The sequence below is a fragment of the Scomber scombrus genome, chromosome 15, assembly GCF_963691925.1.
Source record: "Scomber scombrus chromosome 15, fScoSco1.1, whole genome shotgun sequence".
NCBI lineage: Eukaryota > Metazoa > Chordata > Actinopteri > Scombriformes > Scombridae > Scomber > Scomber scombrus.
Window position 1 is genome coordinate 5,204,122 of NC_084984.1, and position 20,904 is coordinate 5,225,025.

The following is a 20,904-nucleotide window of genomic DNA, read 5'->3' on the forward strand; positions in this document are numbered from 1 at the left end:
TGTTACTGCGCTGTATGTAAATTACATTGCTATCTGTAAAACTGAGCCTCTGTGCTGACTCTGGTATCTTTATCTCAAGCTGTTTCAATCACCTTTGTTAGTGCCAAAGTGCCTCGGAAATGCTGTTTATGCAATTTTTGAAAAAATGAAAAAGGCCTTTGATTTTCTCTACATAGCTCAGTTTGTTTTGTTGTTAAAGAGGACATCAGCTATGAAGGGATGGGTCATTTTCAAGTATATCAAGTATAAACTCACACATGCATGCAAGATAATATGGTGTGATGCCTATAAACTTGAGTATTTTGTGTGCATGTGTGCATATTTATAATGTGATTTATGCACGGCTTAATGACAGCTATCTTAACTGGCTTTTTTTTTTATAAACCAAGATGACCAAATTGCTTCTCATCATGACATATTATAGGGATATTTTGCAGTTCATATGCAAGAGTGGAGTCTGTAAAATGTGGCTCTTCATTAACATCTAGTGGCAGAAATCAGGTACTACAATACAACAAAATTCACACAGGTCTGAATTTCAATTTGTGTTTTAGTGCTTTAGAGATAAAGCCTTATGAAAATGTTTAGTGTAGTCTATTTACCCTACATTGCTATTTTTACACTGATTCGTATCCATGTCTTCACCAAACTGACTAAGGAAAGGTTTGAGGCAGATATGACAGCATGTCCTCTAGTCTGGGAGCACAACATATAGACTAAATTAGTATCATATAAACATGAATTAATTCAGGATTGCAAATAAGCAGAGAGAATGCTAAATTAATCTGGAGCCCAGAACTGGAAAGAGGCTCTGACAATTGCCATAGGGATTAACGTTAAAGATATTTGTGTTTGAGCTGTTTCCAGGAATCACACAATTATAATACATCAGTGTACAAGAGGAGTGATACTGGTTAGGGTTTGGGTTAGAATATCAGAGTAAACCAATCAGAGGCAGAGTGGGGCAGGATATGAATTTGCTCACAATAGAGTCATTCAGACAGCAGAATTTTTGATAAAAGTAGCTACAAGAAGCATTGCACTGAACTCAAATGATAGGTCTTACAGTACCATTATATTTTTATGGGCACCGGCACATACTGAAATTAAGTGGCAGATAAGTTCCAACTTGCAAAGGCCACAAAAAAAATCATGTTGATCTGGTAGTTACCTTCTTTAAGTGATTATGTCATGACAGTCAAAAAACAAGTCAAAAAGCCTATACCAGCACCCGCTCTGCCCCTTTTTATTTAAGAACACATGACGGCCTGTCCACACCAAGAACTATAACTATAACGATAACTATAAATATATAGTTTTAAAAATTGTTCTACTTAAAGTGGATGGTGGAGTCCACACCACAACTATAACAACAACGACAGTGTTAAACAATATCGTTGGGATCACTTTCAGAGCGATTTGATGAACGATAAAAACACTGACAGCCAATCAAAATCCTTTCCATAAACCATACAGCACAACAAAATCTACATCCAGCCTGACACTTACAGTAAAACTTAAAAACATCTTAATAATTGAAACCAAATGATGACTTTATTTATATGTATTTATTTTAATGCAGCTTTGTTCCTCTCTCACCACAGACAGGAGCAGAATGATTTTTTTAGATAGGTTTGTCTCTCTTTATTATACAAAGATGCAGGAGCTTTGTTCTCTATTATAATGTGAAAAAACAACTAAGTTAGCAGATCTTTAAGACTTCAGATCTGTGTTCACAGCGTGCGATGCCACAGTGGTGCGCTTTTGCACATCTTGCTTCGACGTGTTGTTGATCGGTTGGGTCAGTTAGGTATGTAAGTACTGAAATATCACAGCCACTAGTGTCCCGAAATACTTCTGAGAAACACACTGAATCAGTATTTGCATGTTAACTCCTCGGCTTTTCTTTTTCATTCTCTGTGCTCACAAACTGGTACGCTTTTGCACATTGTGGTTCAACATGTGCTGCTGTCAGTTGGGTCAGTTTGGTCTGTAAATACAAAAATATCAAAGCAACTAGTCTCCTGAAATACTTCTGAGCAACACACTGAATCAGCACTCGCCTGTGAACTCTTCTGCTTTTCTTTTTCTGTCTCTGTACAACTATAGCACAAACAGGTCATCAATAGGGCTATCTGTTTTAACCCTCATATTGTGTTCTTTGATCAGACCGACCTAAGATTCCATGACTTTGTCCACAAAGAGGATTTCAACACACAAAATAAATTGTATTTATTTGCATACAATTTTGTGTCATTAGAAATGAATGGGGGAGACTACAATAAGTGTAAAAAACTGAGCTCAGGTACATCCTCATTTGTCAGATGGACACACGCACGCACACACACACACACACACACACACACACACACACACACACACACACACACACACACACACAGACACACACACACACACACACACACACTCGTATTGAACTTTTCTCGTAGCTTAGGTATATAATGCTTTTTTGAGGCCTTGCTCACTGTGTGGCAGCACCATGGCACATCGCTATACCGTAAGTGAGGCTCTTGATTATATTTGATCATCACACTAGTGAGGAGGAAAGAGGCCAGGAAACTGACAGTGAGGATGGATTAGAGGAGGAAGTATCAGGAGATGAAGACAACATGGAATATAATCCAGACCAAGAAATAACTGATGGGGAGGAAACCAGTGATGAAGAGGATGGCCATGCTGAGGCTCCTCTCACATTCAAGTCAAAGAATGTGAACTTATTTTGGTCTTCATCCCCACCTGAGAATCAAGGTAGGCTTTCAGCTGAAAATGTCATCAGGATGACCCCATGACGTACAAAATATGCCGTATCCTGGATTGATGACATCAAATCCTGCCTTGAACTGTTCCGAGAGGTTTGGGACAAGTGGGCGGAGCGCCTGCCACTCATATAACCTAAGTCCAAACGTCACAGTGGATGAACGTCTGGTCGCTTTTAGGGGACGCTGCCCTTTCAAACAGTATATGCCAAGCAAGCAATCTAAATATGGCATAAAGATATGGGAAACATGTGATGCCAGGACAAGTTATGCCTGGAACATGCAGGTTTATGGCCTGTGATAAACAGTATACTATGTTTCATCTGATTATTTGTTATAGTCAAAATAATCCAGAAATTATGCTTTTTAGAACTCGAATTCAAGATGTATACGCTCAGATCAGTGAGGCATACAGGCCATAAATAACAAATAGAAGTTCAAAACTTGTAACATTCACAACAACTTAAGTTGATAAAAAAAATCTAACACAACAAGCAGGGATAATATATGTATAATTACAGTTTTATGATGAGTCTTAATTAAACCGTCATTTTTGACCGGGAACAAAAAATTCAGAAATGAATGCTATCCAATCTTATTTCTGTATTTTAGACTAATGATTGAGAAGATGTGTTTTTAATGAATATTGTAAATACTAGACGTGCTACTCCGCTGTCCACCAGTTGGTGGCGGTAATGCACCAATTATTTGTTTGCCAACCGTCACTAACGTCAAAGAAGAAGAACTCACGTCCTAGCTTCACCATGGTTCCTCCAGTTGCAGTGTCGCCGCTCATCAAGGTAAAGAGTAATTTAAAGATAGTTTTAATTATGATTGTATTAGTTTAAAGCAGAGAGATTGATTTAAATCTTCAGCACAGCTTCCAAAACGTGGGACTGTCACCGATCTGGCAGTCAATGTCCGGTATGCGAATAGCATGCTAGCTTTTGTTTGCTAGCAATGACATTGAGAGGTAGTACAGGTGAATCACTGTCCGCTTAATAAAACAGCTGGAAGATTTGAGGCAATTATGACATTTGTCTGCTGCGCAGTTCGTCATTATAATGAACTGACGTTAAGTTGGTTGTCAGTGAACTTCAAATGTCATTGCAGTCGAAAGCTAGTTAGCATTACTTACCTGAAAGGTCAGAACTGAACTTCGCCCCTCTCACAGTGTGGTTGGTGTGCAGCTAAAGTTAGGAAAGCTGTGACACTTATTAAAGACAAAACTGTTCAAGATGGAAATTACAGATTTAACTTTTAAAAACTGACATTGTCGCAACAGTAAAATTTAGCTGTGGAAATGTGAAATATGGATAAAATCCTCAGGCTCGACTGCTTATTTTTCTAACACACAGTTATGTTGGTAATTATCACTCATAGTTATAATCTTTGTCATGAGTTAACACAGTTGAATCTGTTTTCTTACAGACGGCCAGGTGGTCTGCCCTCTTCCTTGGCATGTTTTATGGCAAACAGAGGTTTGGTAAGTACGTGTGCTTGCAGCTGTAGTTAATATGATGGTAATTAAATGAATGGAGACTGAATTTCATTGTCAGTGTCCTGTTATTGTTCATGCAGGCTCATAACCATCATAGATTACTCAGACAATAAACCAGAGCCGTCATTTTAAGTTAAAATGTCTCCTGGGGAAAAGGCCTACCAATGCACACCACTGCGGGACCTGCATACATTTTTATTATTGTTTGATACACAAAATATATTTATTTGGTGTATCAAACTATATTTATTTTGTGTCACTAAACTTAAATAAGATACAAACACTACTTCCCAAAGCATGTTATCCATGAACATAAAGCCACTGTGTAAAATACAGGTGGTCTCGTAGGACCCCCTGACAAACCCCAAAATCATATGTTGGTGTTTTCAGAAATTAAGCCTATTATTTAGCATTAATCTATATTGTTTTACATGTTTAAATGTTGAATGGTGAGCAAATGCACTGACAGTAAACAGGCAACTTAAGTATATCTTGGCCCCACTTTTGATAGCATATGGGTATAATGGTGCTGCTTTTTGTTTGTGCAAATTAAAAATATAGGCTAATTGATATATTTAACATATATTTAATATGTTTTGTTACTCTACTGCCTATTTAAAAAACCTCATTTAAGATTTTAAAGTCCAATAAACGTAAGCTAGTGCCTATCCATGTCAAAATCCAAGAAATAAACTTTGAATCCTTAAATAATCCTTTTGTCACTAGACAAAAAAATGACATAATTGAAAAGAAAAAGATCAGTATTGACATGGACATACTTACATATATTCTTTTCTTAATTGTGACCATGATGAAGCATACTGATAGGGACAATCTTCTATTGAAAAATCAACTTGTCAGTGCTCTCTGGTGGACAAACTGTGATGGACACTTTTTCTAATTTACCTTTTAATGCAGTTGGTATTTCTGGACTACAGTTTCTTACCTATTGACTGACATATCCTGTGTTGTAATAAGCTAATATTGGCTTTATATCAGCCAGGCTCTGTTGATAACATTGTATGGCCATGTGGATTGAGACATAGATCTGCTGTGATCTATAAAGTACTGTGCACTTATAAATGTACTGTAAATCTAACCAACCTAATAATTCCACCTGTCATCAGGATATTTCACACACTACATAAAGCTGAAATAAAAAATATTCAGCATTTGTTTTAAAGTAACGACTGGTTATGTTGTCATTCAGATTACCTTAAGCCCATTGCTTCGGAAGAGAGGAAGGTTGAGGAAGCAGAAAAGGCGGCCAGAGAGGAGCGGGAACGCATCTACAAACAGCTGTCTGAAGGTAAAACATTGACACTGTGTTTATCCCTGTCTCTTCAACTGTCCAACACACACACACACACACACACACACACACACACACACACACACACACACACACACACACACACATTGTTTATCCAAAAGAAATGTCCAAAAATTTGACATTATGTTGAGTAAATGTCTTATTTACATATTTCTTCTTGTCTCTCTTCTCTTTGCAGCAAATACCGACACCATCCTCAAATGAGCAATCTCTGGATCTGTGTTGATATGTTCCAAACTCAATAAAAACAAAACATTATTTTTCATGTAATAGTGTTGACGTGTTATTTTAGGGTTGACTTTTATACTTTCCATCAAACCAATTAATATTATCTAATTAAGATGTTCTGATTTCTCTGTGCTATTCTTCAGCTGTAGTTTGTTAAGCTGGATACAAAGAAAAAACAAACTATACACAGATTTGACTAGAGCAGCTGTCTGTGTGTGTGAGAGTGTGTATGTACGTGTGTGCCTGTCCTTCAGTAGGAGATGAGCCTGGGGGAAGAGCACGGTTGTAATCCTGGCCTAGTTTAGCATCAATCCCAGGATTGGGGTCACGGACCAGTAGTAGAAAGTGCTGTGTGGACAGAAGTTCCCTCAAAGCTCTTGTGTGTTGTATAATATTGTAATCTTCATTATGAACTCTGTAATGCATTACACAATACCGTGTATGCTAGTGCTTTAGAATAAATGCAAAATTTTCCATTTTCCTACAGACTGAATCCAGGTGAGGTTTTCATTTATTTCACAATTCTGCTTATGACTGATTTAACTGAATTAGCCTTTACTTGATTCCAATAAAAGTCAGGTTAGTGATGTGTAGCAAGAGTAGTTTGTGAGTTTCAATAGTTTCAATACGCAGAAACAATTCACCCAGTTACCGCCATTAAAAATACAATTGCTTTATTTGAGTCATTGTGTACACATGGAGCACATGAAGAGGCAAGCTTTAAAATACTGACCATAAATCAAATTATTTCTATTTAAAAATGTTATGGGTACATTCCTTCTTTTCCATATGTGGAATACTTGTACACCAGTCAATTAAGACAAGCACAATAAAGTCATATTTCAATAAATAAGAGGAATAAGAAATGACTTAACTCATTTTGCTAGTGATCTCAAATTTTAGTAACTTACTAATTAAAAAATAAGCGTCTATATTTCAACTAGAAAAATATTTTTTTTATATATATTTACAGGGATGGAATCTGTACAAGTCGTTACTAGAAGCTCAGTTGCTCCTTTATGCTGTCTCAAACAGCTTTGTTCCCTTGTCGCCTTCAAGGCCTGTCTTCAGAGGTTGTTATTAGAGTGGCTTAGTGGTTAGCACTGCTGCCTCACAGCACAGCAGTCCTGGGTTCAGGCTGGACCTGATGTTTTATATTTGTGTGGTTTGCATGTTTTTCACATTTCCTGAGGTGTTTCGGTTCCCTCTGACATCAAAATACATGACTCCACTGCAGAGGTTCATTTGCACATGGACATTAATGTACAACTTATTTTCTGTTTTTTTGCAGCACTGTGAGAGAGATTTTTAGTCCTGCTGCTGGATTACAATAGGCTTAAACATTTGAATTAAGCTTGTGGTGAGGTCCAATCATTCAATTCATAACAATAACAGTTAACTAAGATTTAATATAACCTAAATGAATCAGTCTTATCTGGAACAACCCAATTTTACAGCTAAGAACTGAATGTCAACTTGTTATTTAATAAGACATTTGTCAAATATATCCTAGGCTACTCTCACACATATGTACAGTATAAAGGCATCATGAATAAGCTTCTAAACGCTTGTTTGCTCACAGTAAACTTCTCAGTAAAATCTCTATTGCGTTGCATTGATATTTATGAGAAGTAACTGTACTTTAGCAGCACTGAACATCTACTTTTGGCTCTCTGCAGTTACGGTAAACAGACTCTCATTTGTAAATAGTAGATGACTGGAAGGATTGAACATTAGATAAACTCTTTGGACTATAATGTACAATAATTCACTAATAATGATATGATATGAGGATGATATGACATTTTAGTCTAGCCATTCTACATTATGTTAAGCCTAACTTTTTTTTTTTTTACAATAATGCACAATATACATGACAAAATAGAACTCCAAACATTTCTTACTGTCTACAGATTGTACAAATTACCTGTTACGTGTTTGAAAACAGAACTGCATTGTATGCATGTATACTGCACATGGGTATTATTTACTACATGGATGTATTTACAGGTTGAATCTTGTGATGCTCGCTGTGTTAAATATCTACATTTGAGAGACCAAAAAAAATATAAAAGGTTGTGGTCATTTGTACATTTGAGAAACATGACTTACAACAAGCAACATATACGTGAACACACACATACACATAGTATATATCCAAACATACACCCACTGTAACTACCATTAATCCTTAAGAGATAAGGAAACTGAAATGCAAAAAATCACCATGACTCTATGTTCATATGTAAATACAAATGATTATAAGACAGGGATGGGAGGCTTTCCTTCAGTGTAACCTGAAGTTAAAGTAGCCATGACTGGCTGTTTCTATTGTGATGTTTTTCCCAAGGCATGGTGGTGTCCTGCCCTGCTGTGTTCCATAATGATTAAAACATTGCTTTGCTCGGTGAAAATTCTGTTGTTTCCTTTTTGATCGGCAGCAGTTTTACTGTAGAAATACTATGGCGCTCTGCTTACACTCATGTATCTGTTTTCCTGTCTTTTTTTTGCATTTTTTTTCCCTCAGCAGATGAGACAGGAAGTCATTCTGTCATTGCTGTCTGTGTGCACTCACATCATGTGCACAGCTCTTTAGGGTGTTTTAGCACACTGAGCAGGTCTTGGCGCCCCCACCACCAGTGTTGTTTGTAGTAGCTAAGGGACAAAAAAAACACATCAGATAAATTAAAGTAAACATATTTGTGAATCAGGAACAGTAGCAAAAATGAACAGTTTTTAACTTTTTTCATTTAATCTTTTCACTTCACCTTTTGGCTCTTTTGCGGCCTTCTCTTCCTCTAACCCTTTGATGGAAGCCTCATACTCTTCCTTTTTAGCATTCCACTCCTTCCTGTTGTTCAAGATGCCATCTAGCATGGGTGTGATTTGCGGGTGGAAGCGAGAAAACTCCTGAGATAAAGAGGGATAAAAATTAAAAAAAACAGTGGTGTAGGTGAAGTGGGATCGGGGGATTGCTAAAACTTGTTAAAGCTCCAGTAAAAATAAAAAGCTTTTGTTTTGTTGGCCAACCTTTGTACAAAAATAGTAAAAAAAAAGGACCAATAAGCCCTCTCCTCCCCCAACAATGAACATGGTAAAAATGTATTTCATTTACCTCAACTAAAAAGGAACCATGTAACGTTTAATTCATTAGTCACATTGTAATATTAAACTTTACCTTGTAGACAAATGTGCAGACAAAGTCAATGAAACCACATTGTAGTTTGGGAAGCTCTGCTGATTTGTTTCTGTCCATCATGGGCTGGTGGGAACGGAAAAACACTGTTTGTTACATTCAAATACATAACAGTCCAGCAGCTGCTGCTTAAGTGATTGGGAGTAATTAGATGTAAGCTTTACATTATTGTAATGGTACTGTATGTTCCTAACAGCATCAGTGGCAGTACTAAGCTCAGTGCTGCTGACCAGCTCGCCTGCAGTAAGCAAGGAGGAAATTATTTGCCGTAAATTTAATCCTGTTAGTTTAAACTTGCATTTAAACAATGCTTTTCTTGACTGATTGCTGAATACATTACTTTTTTGCTGGTCAGTTTTTAATGTTTCAATCTATTAATGAACTGATCGAGCACTACGGTAAATGCCTGAGATTACATCTGTCTGGCTGGTTTTTAATAAGGGTCTCAAAGTTTATTCTACTGTGTTTCTACAGATCCATGACAGATTTGTGATCAGTGTCCACACAGCAATGACTCAATGGCCTTATCAGCTAGCTAGTCAGCTGAAGCTTTAAAAGACTAGAAAAAAAAGCCAAAATACAACCACAAAAATATGAAGGCTTCAGTTTTCTTAACATGTTACTGATGATTAGAATCAGCCAAGATGCTACAGATACTTATAGTAATTCACTTATACTGAGCCAAACCTTTGTGTGGCATATTCTCACATAGACACCCATAAAAAACCTTTACTACAGTAAAGTGTAAACTCACAATGGGCTGTTGCTCCAGTACTGTCCTCTCCAGGTCACCCTGCTCCCAAAATTCTGCTGCTACTAACAAGGCAACCTGAAAGATAATCACACACACACACACACACACACACACACACACACACACACACACACACACACACACACACACACACACACACACACACACACACACACACACACACACACACACACAGAGTCATCTTTAGAGACGCAGCTCACAAACACAGTTAAGATGCTCTAAGGTAATCATAATGCTAATGTGGCTAATCTATGAATTTTACATATTCATCAGTTCACTCATTAACTGAATAACTAATAATTCAGTGAGTCACTGATGTGATGTATATATATTTTTATACTTCTCACCTTGCTCTGTACCTCCCAAGGCTTGGTGATGGCTGACAAGTCACATGCAGTCATCATCATCGCCCTGAAATGGTAACAATTTAGAGGATTTAGAGAAATGTAAAGGAACAAATAACTGTGTGCGTGCTAGCTGTACTCACATGACGATCTCTTTCCTGGTTGTTTCTAGAGACATGAAGTCGACCCACTTCTTCTCATCCTCATACGTCTGTGAAAGATCCACGATCTTCTGGAACATGGTCCTCTTCCTAGGAAAGTAAGAGCAGAATAGAGCTGTTTTTGTACTTCTTATGTTTTATATATTTTCAATGTATAGACAAAGAATAAAGATAAAAATGGAGGGCATAAACGAATAGGAAGAGTGAGTAAATTAGAGATCGTGCTGACTTGAAATAAAGAGCCAGGTCGGTGGCGATGATTGCGATGTCCATGAGATGAATCACATGTTCTACCTGCCGTCTGTTAAGGTTCTGGTAGATATTCAGTGACTGCAGAAGAGATGGGAGGAGAGAAATGAAAATCAATAGTAGATAAATGGAAGATGTGACTATTTAGCCAATATGAGAAGTAAAAGTCCTCATCAAATGATATGTCCGTGTGGGAGTAAAAGTGGCATTGGATGTAAATTATTCTCTAGTTAAACTTCATTAAATTCTTACTTCGTCAGCCAAGAGAAACTTTCCAAACTCTAGATGGTGTCGTTCCATGATGGAGGAGCCATGTAGTTTGGCCAGAGGGTTACCAGACCTGTTGGGAAAAATAGAATCCCTCAGATTCAATAAAAGATGGACATGAGATGAACAATGATCACCATCAATTTAAAGACCTTGGTGTTGAAAGTGTGAATAAATCACTTCGAATTGTCCCCCCCTTTGAGAAGTAAACTCAACCACATGACTCTTAAGATTGTAAACCCTGTTTTCTTCCAGGTAGCTGCTGGTTTAAGTAACTGTTCATATCACAATAGAATAAAATAAACTTTCAAAGACTTATAATTTCCTTAATAGATGATCCATTAAAGTGAGCATTATGTCTAAAAGGGCTTAAGATGCATTAAAAAAAGCTTTTGAAACATTTGAAGTTTAGGATGACAAACATCCGTGTTGGAAAGCCATATTTCTGATGACATGAATACATCATTAATGTAGACTAACTCATCTCAAGCAAGTTTAAAGTCTTTGTAAGTCGATTATCTTGCTAAAATAGATTGAAGATGATGGCACCAACTAAACACTGAGATTTAAAAACATATATACTTTAATAACAGGTCTCAGCTCATAGAAAAAATCTCCCTTTCAATGCATACAATATATTGAAATTGTCCAATGTGGGAAAAGGTCCAACCAGCATACATTACATAGCATCATTATTGCACTGAGACATAATAGTGGGGTTATTGTAAGGGGATTGTTTTTTTGTTGTTGTTGACATTTTTAGATTGTATTGATTTAATGAATAGGAAATGAAAAAGTTCCCATAGGCACTTACTTGACCTGGTACAGGTTGTTGGTCCCTCTGTGATCAATATCATGGAGGAAGCCTGCAGTTATCATGGCCATCACCTCCAAGTCTGTGTAGTATCGCTTCAGCGCTCCCGTCTAGGCACACGGGTCGGTCCAAACAAAGAAAATACACAGAATACATAACATGGTACTGTAAGTTGTAGCAAAGACCTAAATGTTGACACTGTCTGAACTTATGGAGGCTGAAACAACACACAAAATAATACCGTCAAGAGCGTAAACATGGTTTGTCCCACGTTGAAGCCATGACGCCAGTTGTGGTAGGTGATTCTTCTGTAGCCCTTACTGAGGGAATACATGAAACGAACCAGCACCTGAATAACCACACGAATGATGAATAATCACATCACAAAACCAAGACAGAAGATTTGTTCAGTTTGAAGATATACTTGTGTGTGTGTGTGTGTGTGTGTGTGTGTGTGTGTGTGTGTGTGTGTGTGTGTGTGTGTGTGTGTGTGTGTGTGTGTGTGTGTTTGTTTGTTTGTGTTAATCTGTGTGTCTTATATCACCTCTTGAGGGACCTGAAACTTCTTGACCACACCGACTTCATAATACATCTGGATCCCGCACCTCACCAGTTCCATCTCTGTGCAGACCAAGTCTGAAAAGCGGAACTCGTAGATCTCAAACTTCTTAATCAGTGGAGGTAGCTCTTTTTTCTAACAGGGGAAATGAACAAAAAGCAAAAGCAGAGCAATTAAGTAAAGAATTTGTTTCCTTTTTCTAAAGATCAAATATACTACATATGGGACAAATTACATGCAATGGACATCATATCAGACAAGTTTTAAGATTACCAGAATGCTTAGGAGGTCCTCCTCCTCACAGTCTCTTGGTTCACAGCCATAGAGCTCTCTAGTGGGCTTGGTTGAGATAAGAAAACCAGCACAGAGATAGTTAGGCCTCCCACAAAAGAGTGAAAGAGTTATGTTGAACAGAATGTGTTAAACATGAAGCTTTTTGTCAGCTGGATGCTTCACTGTTTCTGGTGCACATTGAAATTTTTGATAAAGCTTTACTGAATATTCAAATGTTCATAATTAATTAAAGGTTAAAAAAATAAATAAATAGATGCAGTACTTACCAGGATGTTTTGAATTTCATCATCCCGACATTTAACATGGTAGAGCACCATGTCCTGGGCAATGTCCTTTCGATTCTCAATCTTGTTCATCTTGTCGTAAGTGTCCGGGTTCAATACTGACCAGCCCAGGAACTGAGTCAAAGCCTGAGAGATGAGCAGCAGCAGAAGGTCAGAGAGCGCACAATATGTACAACACAGTATCTGTATAAAGAGAATGTTTTCTTTCTGTCTTTGCTTGAAGAACATTCCTTCACATTCAACAATTTGATGCATAAAAAAGCTGAAAAGACTCCCCCAAGTTATACATAATTTTGAATTCAGTTAGGTTAGAGTTAGGTAAGAGTGATTAACATACCTCCATGAGCTGCTCATCCTGATCATCAAAAGGCTTTCCATCTTTTCTGTTATAAAAGGTGGCCACACCAACTATCTCTTCTTTTTTGTTGACGATTGGCAGCGAGAGAACATTTTTTATGGTCCAACCGCTACTGTCAAGTGGCTCACTCTGCAACATTGGAACAACAAGAAAGCATTTGTCATTTGTCTGACATCCCTACTGGAGTTTGTAAAATCACCTCTCTTCCCTATAGCAGCATGAGGTCTTCATAGCTCTCGTACCTGGAACTGAAACATCTCCTCAGCTGGTGCATTCATGATGTTACAAATCTAAAAGCAAGAGAAATACAACAGATTTATCAAGGTGGAAATGTGCAAAATCAATAAATTTGGTGTTAACTGATCCAAATTTTTGTAGAAATGGAATAAAAAGAAACTCACAAAACCGCTCTCAGCAACATAAGTAGGCAGGCCGCTAGCCAAGGCCCAGTGATCTGCTGGTGGAGTGCTGTGTGAAGGACAATTTAGCAGGCATGAGCACATACCATCACACTGATTATTAAAATCTATCACTTTTAACTTTAGCTTTAAAGAACCTAATAACTAAGGCTTATTTACTGATCTTTTACTGGCATGCTATTACTTTCCACATGCATTATTTAGACTCAGGCAAATTATCCAAAAAAGGATTTACTTACGGTATTACTTTGATGTCTTCCTTCCCATGTAAGATATAATCAATCACTTTGTAAAATATTATCTCCTGAAGAAAGAATAAGATACACAGAGACAGTCATAGAAAAGTCAAGTGATGAGTGGTGATGGCTAACTCTAAAATGTGATATTAAATGTGTTATGAGTTGGATAAATCAAATAAAAGAACGTACCCTCCCATCAGGAGTTACAGGGCCAGCGTAAGGTGCCTGCTCTCCCATCAACACAGGCCAGATATCAAAGAACTCCTGGAAGGAAGATAGACAAAAACCTTGTGGTAATAAACACATTAACTCAGGATGTAGGATATTAGAGGCATTGAAACATGTCTTACCTTTTCCTTCGTCATGTCTAGTAAACCAACAGAGTAGCGGTCACAGTTGAGGTAGGCTCGGACTGTGTACAAGGCTTTGTGAAACTGTCGCTCAATATCTGTCAGCTCTTCAAATACCTTGTTGGCAGACCACAACAGCAGCTAGGATGCACAACACACATGCAGGACAGTAGTTCAATTAATGCAGTGCAATTCTGTATTTTTCTAAATTTATAAAATATAAATAGAATGAACAGTGACTTCTGATTGTCCTTTACCTGTCCTTTACGTGTCTCACAGCTGTGAAGATAACTCAGGTGGTAGATCTTCAAGTTCAAAGTGGCAATTTTCAGATACTTTAAAAAAAGCTAAATGGATAAACAGGAGAAAAATGGACCAATATAAGAGCATGATATGACACAATATAAGATATGGTGATGTGTGATTATATAAGATACAACGTAAGCTTAAAAAATGACCGAGATAGAGAAATACTACAGGACACAGGAACAATGTGTGCTTTTAGAAAGCTCAATGTACTGCACATAATCAATGAATGAATTAAAGGTAATGACGATATTCAGGCACTTAACAATCCTGGCAAATACAACTACAGCTACCAGAAACACATTATAATCTTTTTTGCAAGCAGTATTTATTCATATTCAAGTAGATTTTATGTGAATATGCTTTTAATTCTATACTGAACATAATAAACTGTGATTCAGATAATATACAGTATAGGAGTTTTTGGTTAATAATATTGTGTCTAATAGTTACGTAGTGTTAAAAACAGACATGATGCTTCTGTGAATTTAATTTTATAACTGACCTGTCTTCCCCTCAGGCTTATTTTCTATTTGAAGCTTAGTTTATTCCTAATTTAGATGACATTATCATACGTGATGGATTAATGACCTGACGTGTATTGAACACACTCCTCCTTAATAATCTACCAATCGGCTCAAAGGGAATTCCCTCCCAGCAATACACGACTCAAACAGGAGGAGTACAGCAGTGGGCTGACTTAGAATTATTATCTAAATCTATACTATAGTGATTGAGTTTATCTCTGTGTGTAAATGTCCGTCAGACTGTGTGCTCTTGTGTAAAACTCACATCTTCATCTTCAGCAGTGAAATGTGGCCCCGTGGTCTTGTTGAGAGCCATGATGACGGCAACCATGTCTTTGCCATTGAGGATGGGTGTTGCCAGAACACTCTTGGTCTCGTACTCTGTGAGTTCGTCGACGAATGAGCTGAAGTTCTCGTTCTAAAAGACAGCAAGTACTTGTTATTAGTGTGTGCAGTATTTACAGTAGGTGTACTTAACACATGCAGAACTTCATGTTACATTTCAGCTAGTTTCCTGTTACTGAGGTCACAAAAAAACCCAAAAAAACTCTTATTCACAGTTTTTATTTTGAAGAAAATGTTTGGTCCAAAATTAAATTGATCTCTAACATAATATACAGTTTATGTAATTTCATTTAATTATAGTTGCTGTAGAATGTCAGACATGTATTTACATGTATAAACTTTTTTCATTTATTCACATTAATGGCACTCCTAATCTATTAGAAATCTTGTTAATAAATGACGTTAGTTGTCTTCAAATTACTATTTCTAAGAATGTTTTAATAATGTCTAATGGTAGGCAATTCTAGGCCTCTAAAGTATCTGCTGTAAACAAAATCCACAACTGTAATAGTAACCCAGATGGAAAATCATTTATAATAACATATTTAGAAGAAATACCAGAAATCATGATATTCAAATTAAATGTAAAAGAATTACAAGGCACGTCCTCTCCATTGTTTACAAAAGCAAAATGTCCCACAATCATAGGATCAACCAGCTGTTTCCCAGGTGATGTCATCATAAAACCATAGTACTAATTTAAAATGGAAACAGTATACGTTTAGGTGGGTGTCTTTGAAAACCAGATGTAAATATCTGCTTCATTAAAATTCTAACTTTAAAGTGTATTGTAGACACACTGTGCAGTATCAGTGCAGTATCTGTTTTACATTCCTGCTGACTAAATGCCAGAGGCGTCTAATCCACAGCTAGAGCAGAGGCTGATGGGCTCTGGAAATAAATGGATTATGTCTGGCAAGGGGATTTAAACCTTCACTTAGTCAAGCATAGACCCATGTCATTAACTCCTGTTTCACTTGTCCACAATCAAAAGTGTTGGAAATGGGTTTTATGTGTAAGATAATTCAATAAAATAAATGCAGCTTTATAAAGCACCTGTCACTATCTGTCTAAGCTTTACATCTGTTGTGTTTGTCATAATAAAAATATTATTGAATGTCTTCTTCATTAACAGAGAAGTAGGTGCTATGTTACTATGCTATGTTTTAAACCGTGGCTAGTTACAGTACATCTTCACCTGTTTGATTGATAGCCACCCTATGAATTAAATTTGTGAGAACATAGAATATATATAGAATATTATATATAGTGTGTATCAACTCTGTCCTAACAGATAACAGCATTTATAAAAACGGGGTTGAATAACACATCTGTCCTATTCCTTGACTAAATTGTAACTTTCAAACAAATCCTCCTCATGTTTTTATTCTTATTTTGAAGAATTCAGTCCTCATGGTCGTGGCCTTGCCGCCTTTTTCAAACATGAGCTACTAACACTTGTCCTAAAACTACTTTTTTGGGGTTAATATTCCTTTAACATACCAGGCACCCTGAGTTATGAATGCCTGTTAGTGTGTTTAAAGTTGTAAAAGTTGAACACCAGTCTGCACACTACAAGATCGTCTTGATGGAAAGAAGGGGAGCTGAAGGAAGCTTTCACTTTCATTATTGGCTGATGCTTACTCCATCCATAACTTCTTACTTATAAGTCAATTTCCTGCTATAGCTTATTTTCACTGAAGACTGAAATATACACTTAAATGTCAAACAAAGGCCAAAACACCAAAAATGTTGCATCCCCGCTTTGTGTTTTATGCTGATGTTTTAACTTAAATTGTGCCTAAAGCAGGTTTAATGTTTGTAGGCAGTGAAAATGTCACTTTTTAAGAGCTCCAACTTTGAGATAAATTGCTAAGAAGATAAACTTCTAATTATTTGTTAAAGCCACGATGTGTAGGATTGAAAATTGGTGGCTGTGGCGTCACCTCATGGTCGTTTCATGAATGACACTCTGACAGCTCAACTGCTCTGCGTCCGGATAGCGTTTTATCTTTCCAAGCTTGGGATTAGTTTTAATTGGTGCCTTTCCCCCCCCCCCCCCCCCTCCCTCCCTCCCACTTACCTCTTTGACATCTTTCACATTAACGGTTTTCTTGGTCAGGGCCACGTGTCCAACTATTCCCATGTCCAGTGGATAGACGATCTCAGAGTCTGGCGGCACCACACAGTCATCCAACTCTGAGTCTGTGCCGACATTGAAGAGCCTTGTGGCGAGCTCTCCGATACCGTTGCGCTGCCGATACATGAACAAGCTGCACCGGTCAGCGTGGATGAGCGCGCTGATTCTCTTCAGGATCTTAAAGACCACCTTTTCCACATTGATGTTTTCCTGCATGTCTTTGATCAGTTCATACATGATTCGGCTCTCTTCAACCTTAAAAAAAGGAAAAACAGGCCAATTTTCAATAGTCTCTACCCGATCTTATCCTTCTTAATAAACAATTAGTGAAATAATTTCATTTACCTGACTTAGCTCCTGAAGCTTGCTAAAGTCGACTTGTTTCTCTTCGAGTCCTGAAACCTTCGATATGGAGGCTGCGCCCATCTTCTTGGCAAAGTACTCTTTCGCAAATGCTGGGTTCCCTTTGAGGAACTTTTCCACATCTTCCTGCACGCCCATGATTCCTTCTGTCTACTTTTCTCCTCCAAAATGTCCTTGTCTTCTCTTTCTTCAGGTCAGCGATGGAACTCCTGCTTGGTCCAACACTGCTCTAAATGAGCTACCTCCAACTTCTCAAAATGTCTGAGCAAAAGTAAAAGACAAAAAATGCCAAACACATACAGAAAAGAGTCAGTAATCTCCAGTTTAGACCTCTGAAATAAAAACGGACCTTACCCAATTTTTATACAGAAAGGGGGAAAACAGATGTGGACACATTCAAACAAGCAGGTAAAAAAATAATCCCCCCCTGTTAGTGGGATGAGCGGACTGAGTGAGGGAGAGCCCTGAGGAGAAGGCAGAGGGCTGAATCCAAGCAATCCTTCTGTCATCAGCAGATAGTGCTGAAGGTTAGCAGGGATCTGCCTATGCTAAACTTGTCAGCTGATCATCTTGTAACGGATATGTGGGCCAAATGATCCAGCCCCAGCATGCCTCAGAACATTCAGTACCTTTATGGCCGCATGATAGGTTGAATAAATCACAATAGATCAAAATGTGCCGGAAAGTCTTCTGTATGTACACTGTAAAAAAAAAAAAAACTTGAAATTGTTCACCTTACTATGATTTATAAATAAACTGAAAAAAATACATCTCTCTCAAACAGATTCAATCGACCATCTTGGCTTTATTACTAACGATGTAGACCCTAACAGCGGAAAAGGAATACCACCTCCAAGGAAATGATTAAACACATATTAAGATAAAAAATGAGAAAATTATTTGTCAGGCAGTCGTTGTGTTTGCACCAAAATTAATTGTTGATAATATCCATTCAGTATACAATCATATATTAATGAGTATTTTTTCTTTATTCCATTGATATTATTTTTCAGTGTATTGTTTCTGTCTGTCGCTCTCAAACATGCAGGCCTACAGCACCTGTACAAGCTCTTTAAGTCCTTATTAAACAAGGCCTCCTCTGGCATAAGCCGTATTTAGTTAGGACACTAGCTGATTATCTCAGCACCCCAACTCTCTGTCTTTCTTTCTCCACATGCAGTCTTTAATGCAGTCCACCTACAGTGCATTCCTGTGTTTCTGCACCAATAATCGGTATAATGATTTATCTCTTGTCATGCTAAAAAAAGGCTGAAAGAGACAGTTATTTCAGAGATTCTGATTTGACATTAATGGGATTGTATTGTCAGTAAGAAAAATACACACACACACACACACACACACACACACACACACACACACACACACACACACACACACACACACACACACACACACACACACACACACACATAAAATGAGAAACCAAGATGGTCTTTAAGAAAATCCTTTCATTCAGAGCAGGGAGCACCTGTCTATAATACAGTTTCATAAACATCTTAAACAAAAGGTCATATAGATAATCTGCTTCCACTATACTAGATTACGGCAGGTCCAGAGTGTGTGTGACTGTGAGGGAGGAGGGCGTAGCAGCCTAATTGGTCAGTTTAATAATACTGTGTGTTATTGGTTTGAGTGTGTGTGTGTGTGTGTGTGCGTGACTGTAGGAAATCCAACATCAACGTCACCTCTTTCTGGTACAGTTATTTAGCCTGGTGATTTTTGGATTGTTTAGTAGCACTCACCATTTATGTATTGCATTGTATATGCATTTTTTAAATATACTTAATTGTGTTTAAATAATAGTGCATTTTTAGGAACATTGAGCTAAACCTGATCTATCTTTGGTTTGGACAGGTGCGGAGAGGCGATGAAGATGGATTATCATCTGTGGCGACCCCTAACAGGAACAGCCGAAAAATGGTTCATGTTTTATCTCTTCTCAGCTGTCGTGACCTTCTGCAGACTATCAAAAATATTTTCCAAAACTATCTCAATCTTTTTCAGGCTATTCTCAACCTCAGTCATTTCATTTGCTGTGCTGGCGAGTGTGAAATCTCTGCATATCATGACACAAGTCCTGCAGAAGTGTTTTTACAGTGAACTCTTAAGAGGTGAAATATTTGTATGGAGTCTGGTGAGAGTTCTTAAAGGATTAGTCAGGCTGCAGCTGAATTAAAAACAGTCAAAAGAGGATTTTCCCCCTGTAAATCAGTGAAAACATACTTACAGTCTGTAGGCTGAGGGACTGGAAGGACAGATAGAGGTCTGAGAAACTGTGGGTGTAATCTGATTACTGGGAAAAATGTAAACATATCTCACTCTCATAGTTTTAATTATCCAAGCTAATATCATACCTCGAAATGTTACCAAAAGCCTCCTCTTTCTCAATATATAAATATATATCCTATAGGATTCATAGTTTTTGAGATCTAATTCTTAATTCATAGGAAGCACACTGTACAGCTCTCACTGACTGCAATAAAAAGTGCAGGTGGTCCTTTTCTTCCTTCAATATGTACAGATATTAAACATCCTCATCCTCTGTCAATCCAGCTGCCACTAATAGTGAACAGATCTCTGGACTACAAGGTTTAGTTTTAGGCAAATCAATTTCTCTCCATCAAAATGGGAACATTTTCTTCACATGTCAGGGCTAGTCTGATGGCTCAGTGGTTTAAGCATGGTCAGCTTCCCTATGAGATTACAAGGCAGTGGGTTTGATGTCTGCTCCTGCAAAGACTGTTCTTTTTAAGGAAGTGCAGACACAGAGACACACAGCTGGCTCCAAGAGAGATTATCTCTCTCCCAGTTACCTGTAAGACCATTCAAACCTTCAGTCGCTTCAGGTTTCACTCAATTCAAAACCACTTCAGTTTTACACACACACACACACACACACACACACACACACACACACACACACACACACACACACACACACACACACACACACACACACGCACACACACACACACACACACACACACACACACACACACACACACACACACACACACACACACACCAGAACAATGCATAAAAGGACACACTACA

General features: G+C 37.7%; 1 protein-coding gene across 1 annotated transcript; it reads right to left on the reverse strand.

Annotated features, from left to right (window-relative positions):
• Window positions 1-8,441: 8,441 nt before the first annotated feature.
• Window positions 8,442-17,967, reverse strand: pde6b (phosphodiesterase 6B, cGMP-specific, rod, beta). The gene is made up of 23 exons (XM_062434416.1): window positions 17,812-17,967; window positions 17,410-17,721; window positions 15,247-15,399; window positions 14,406-14,495; window positions 14,149-14,289; window positions 13,988-14,062; window positions 13,799-13,863; window positions 13,542-13,608; window positions 13,383-13,430; window positions 13,120-13,269; window positions 12,765-12,908; window positions 12,478-12,543; window positions 12,190-12,339; window positions 11,887-11,994; window positions 11,646-11,755; window positions 10,817-10,904; window positions 10,545-10,645; window positions 10,298-10,405; window positions 10,158-10,221; window positions 9,790-9,864; window positions 9,018-9,101; window positions 8,608-8,749; window positions 8,442-8,494 (listed from the first exon to the last, which is right to left on the reverse strand). Exons 1-23 carry the CDS (start codon window positions 17,965-17,967, stop codon window positions 8,442-8,444), a joined length of 2,550 nt encoding a protein of 849 aa, XP_062290400.1.
• Window positions 17,968-20,904: the final 2,937 nt, after the last annotated feature.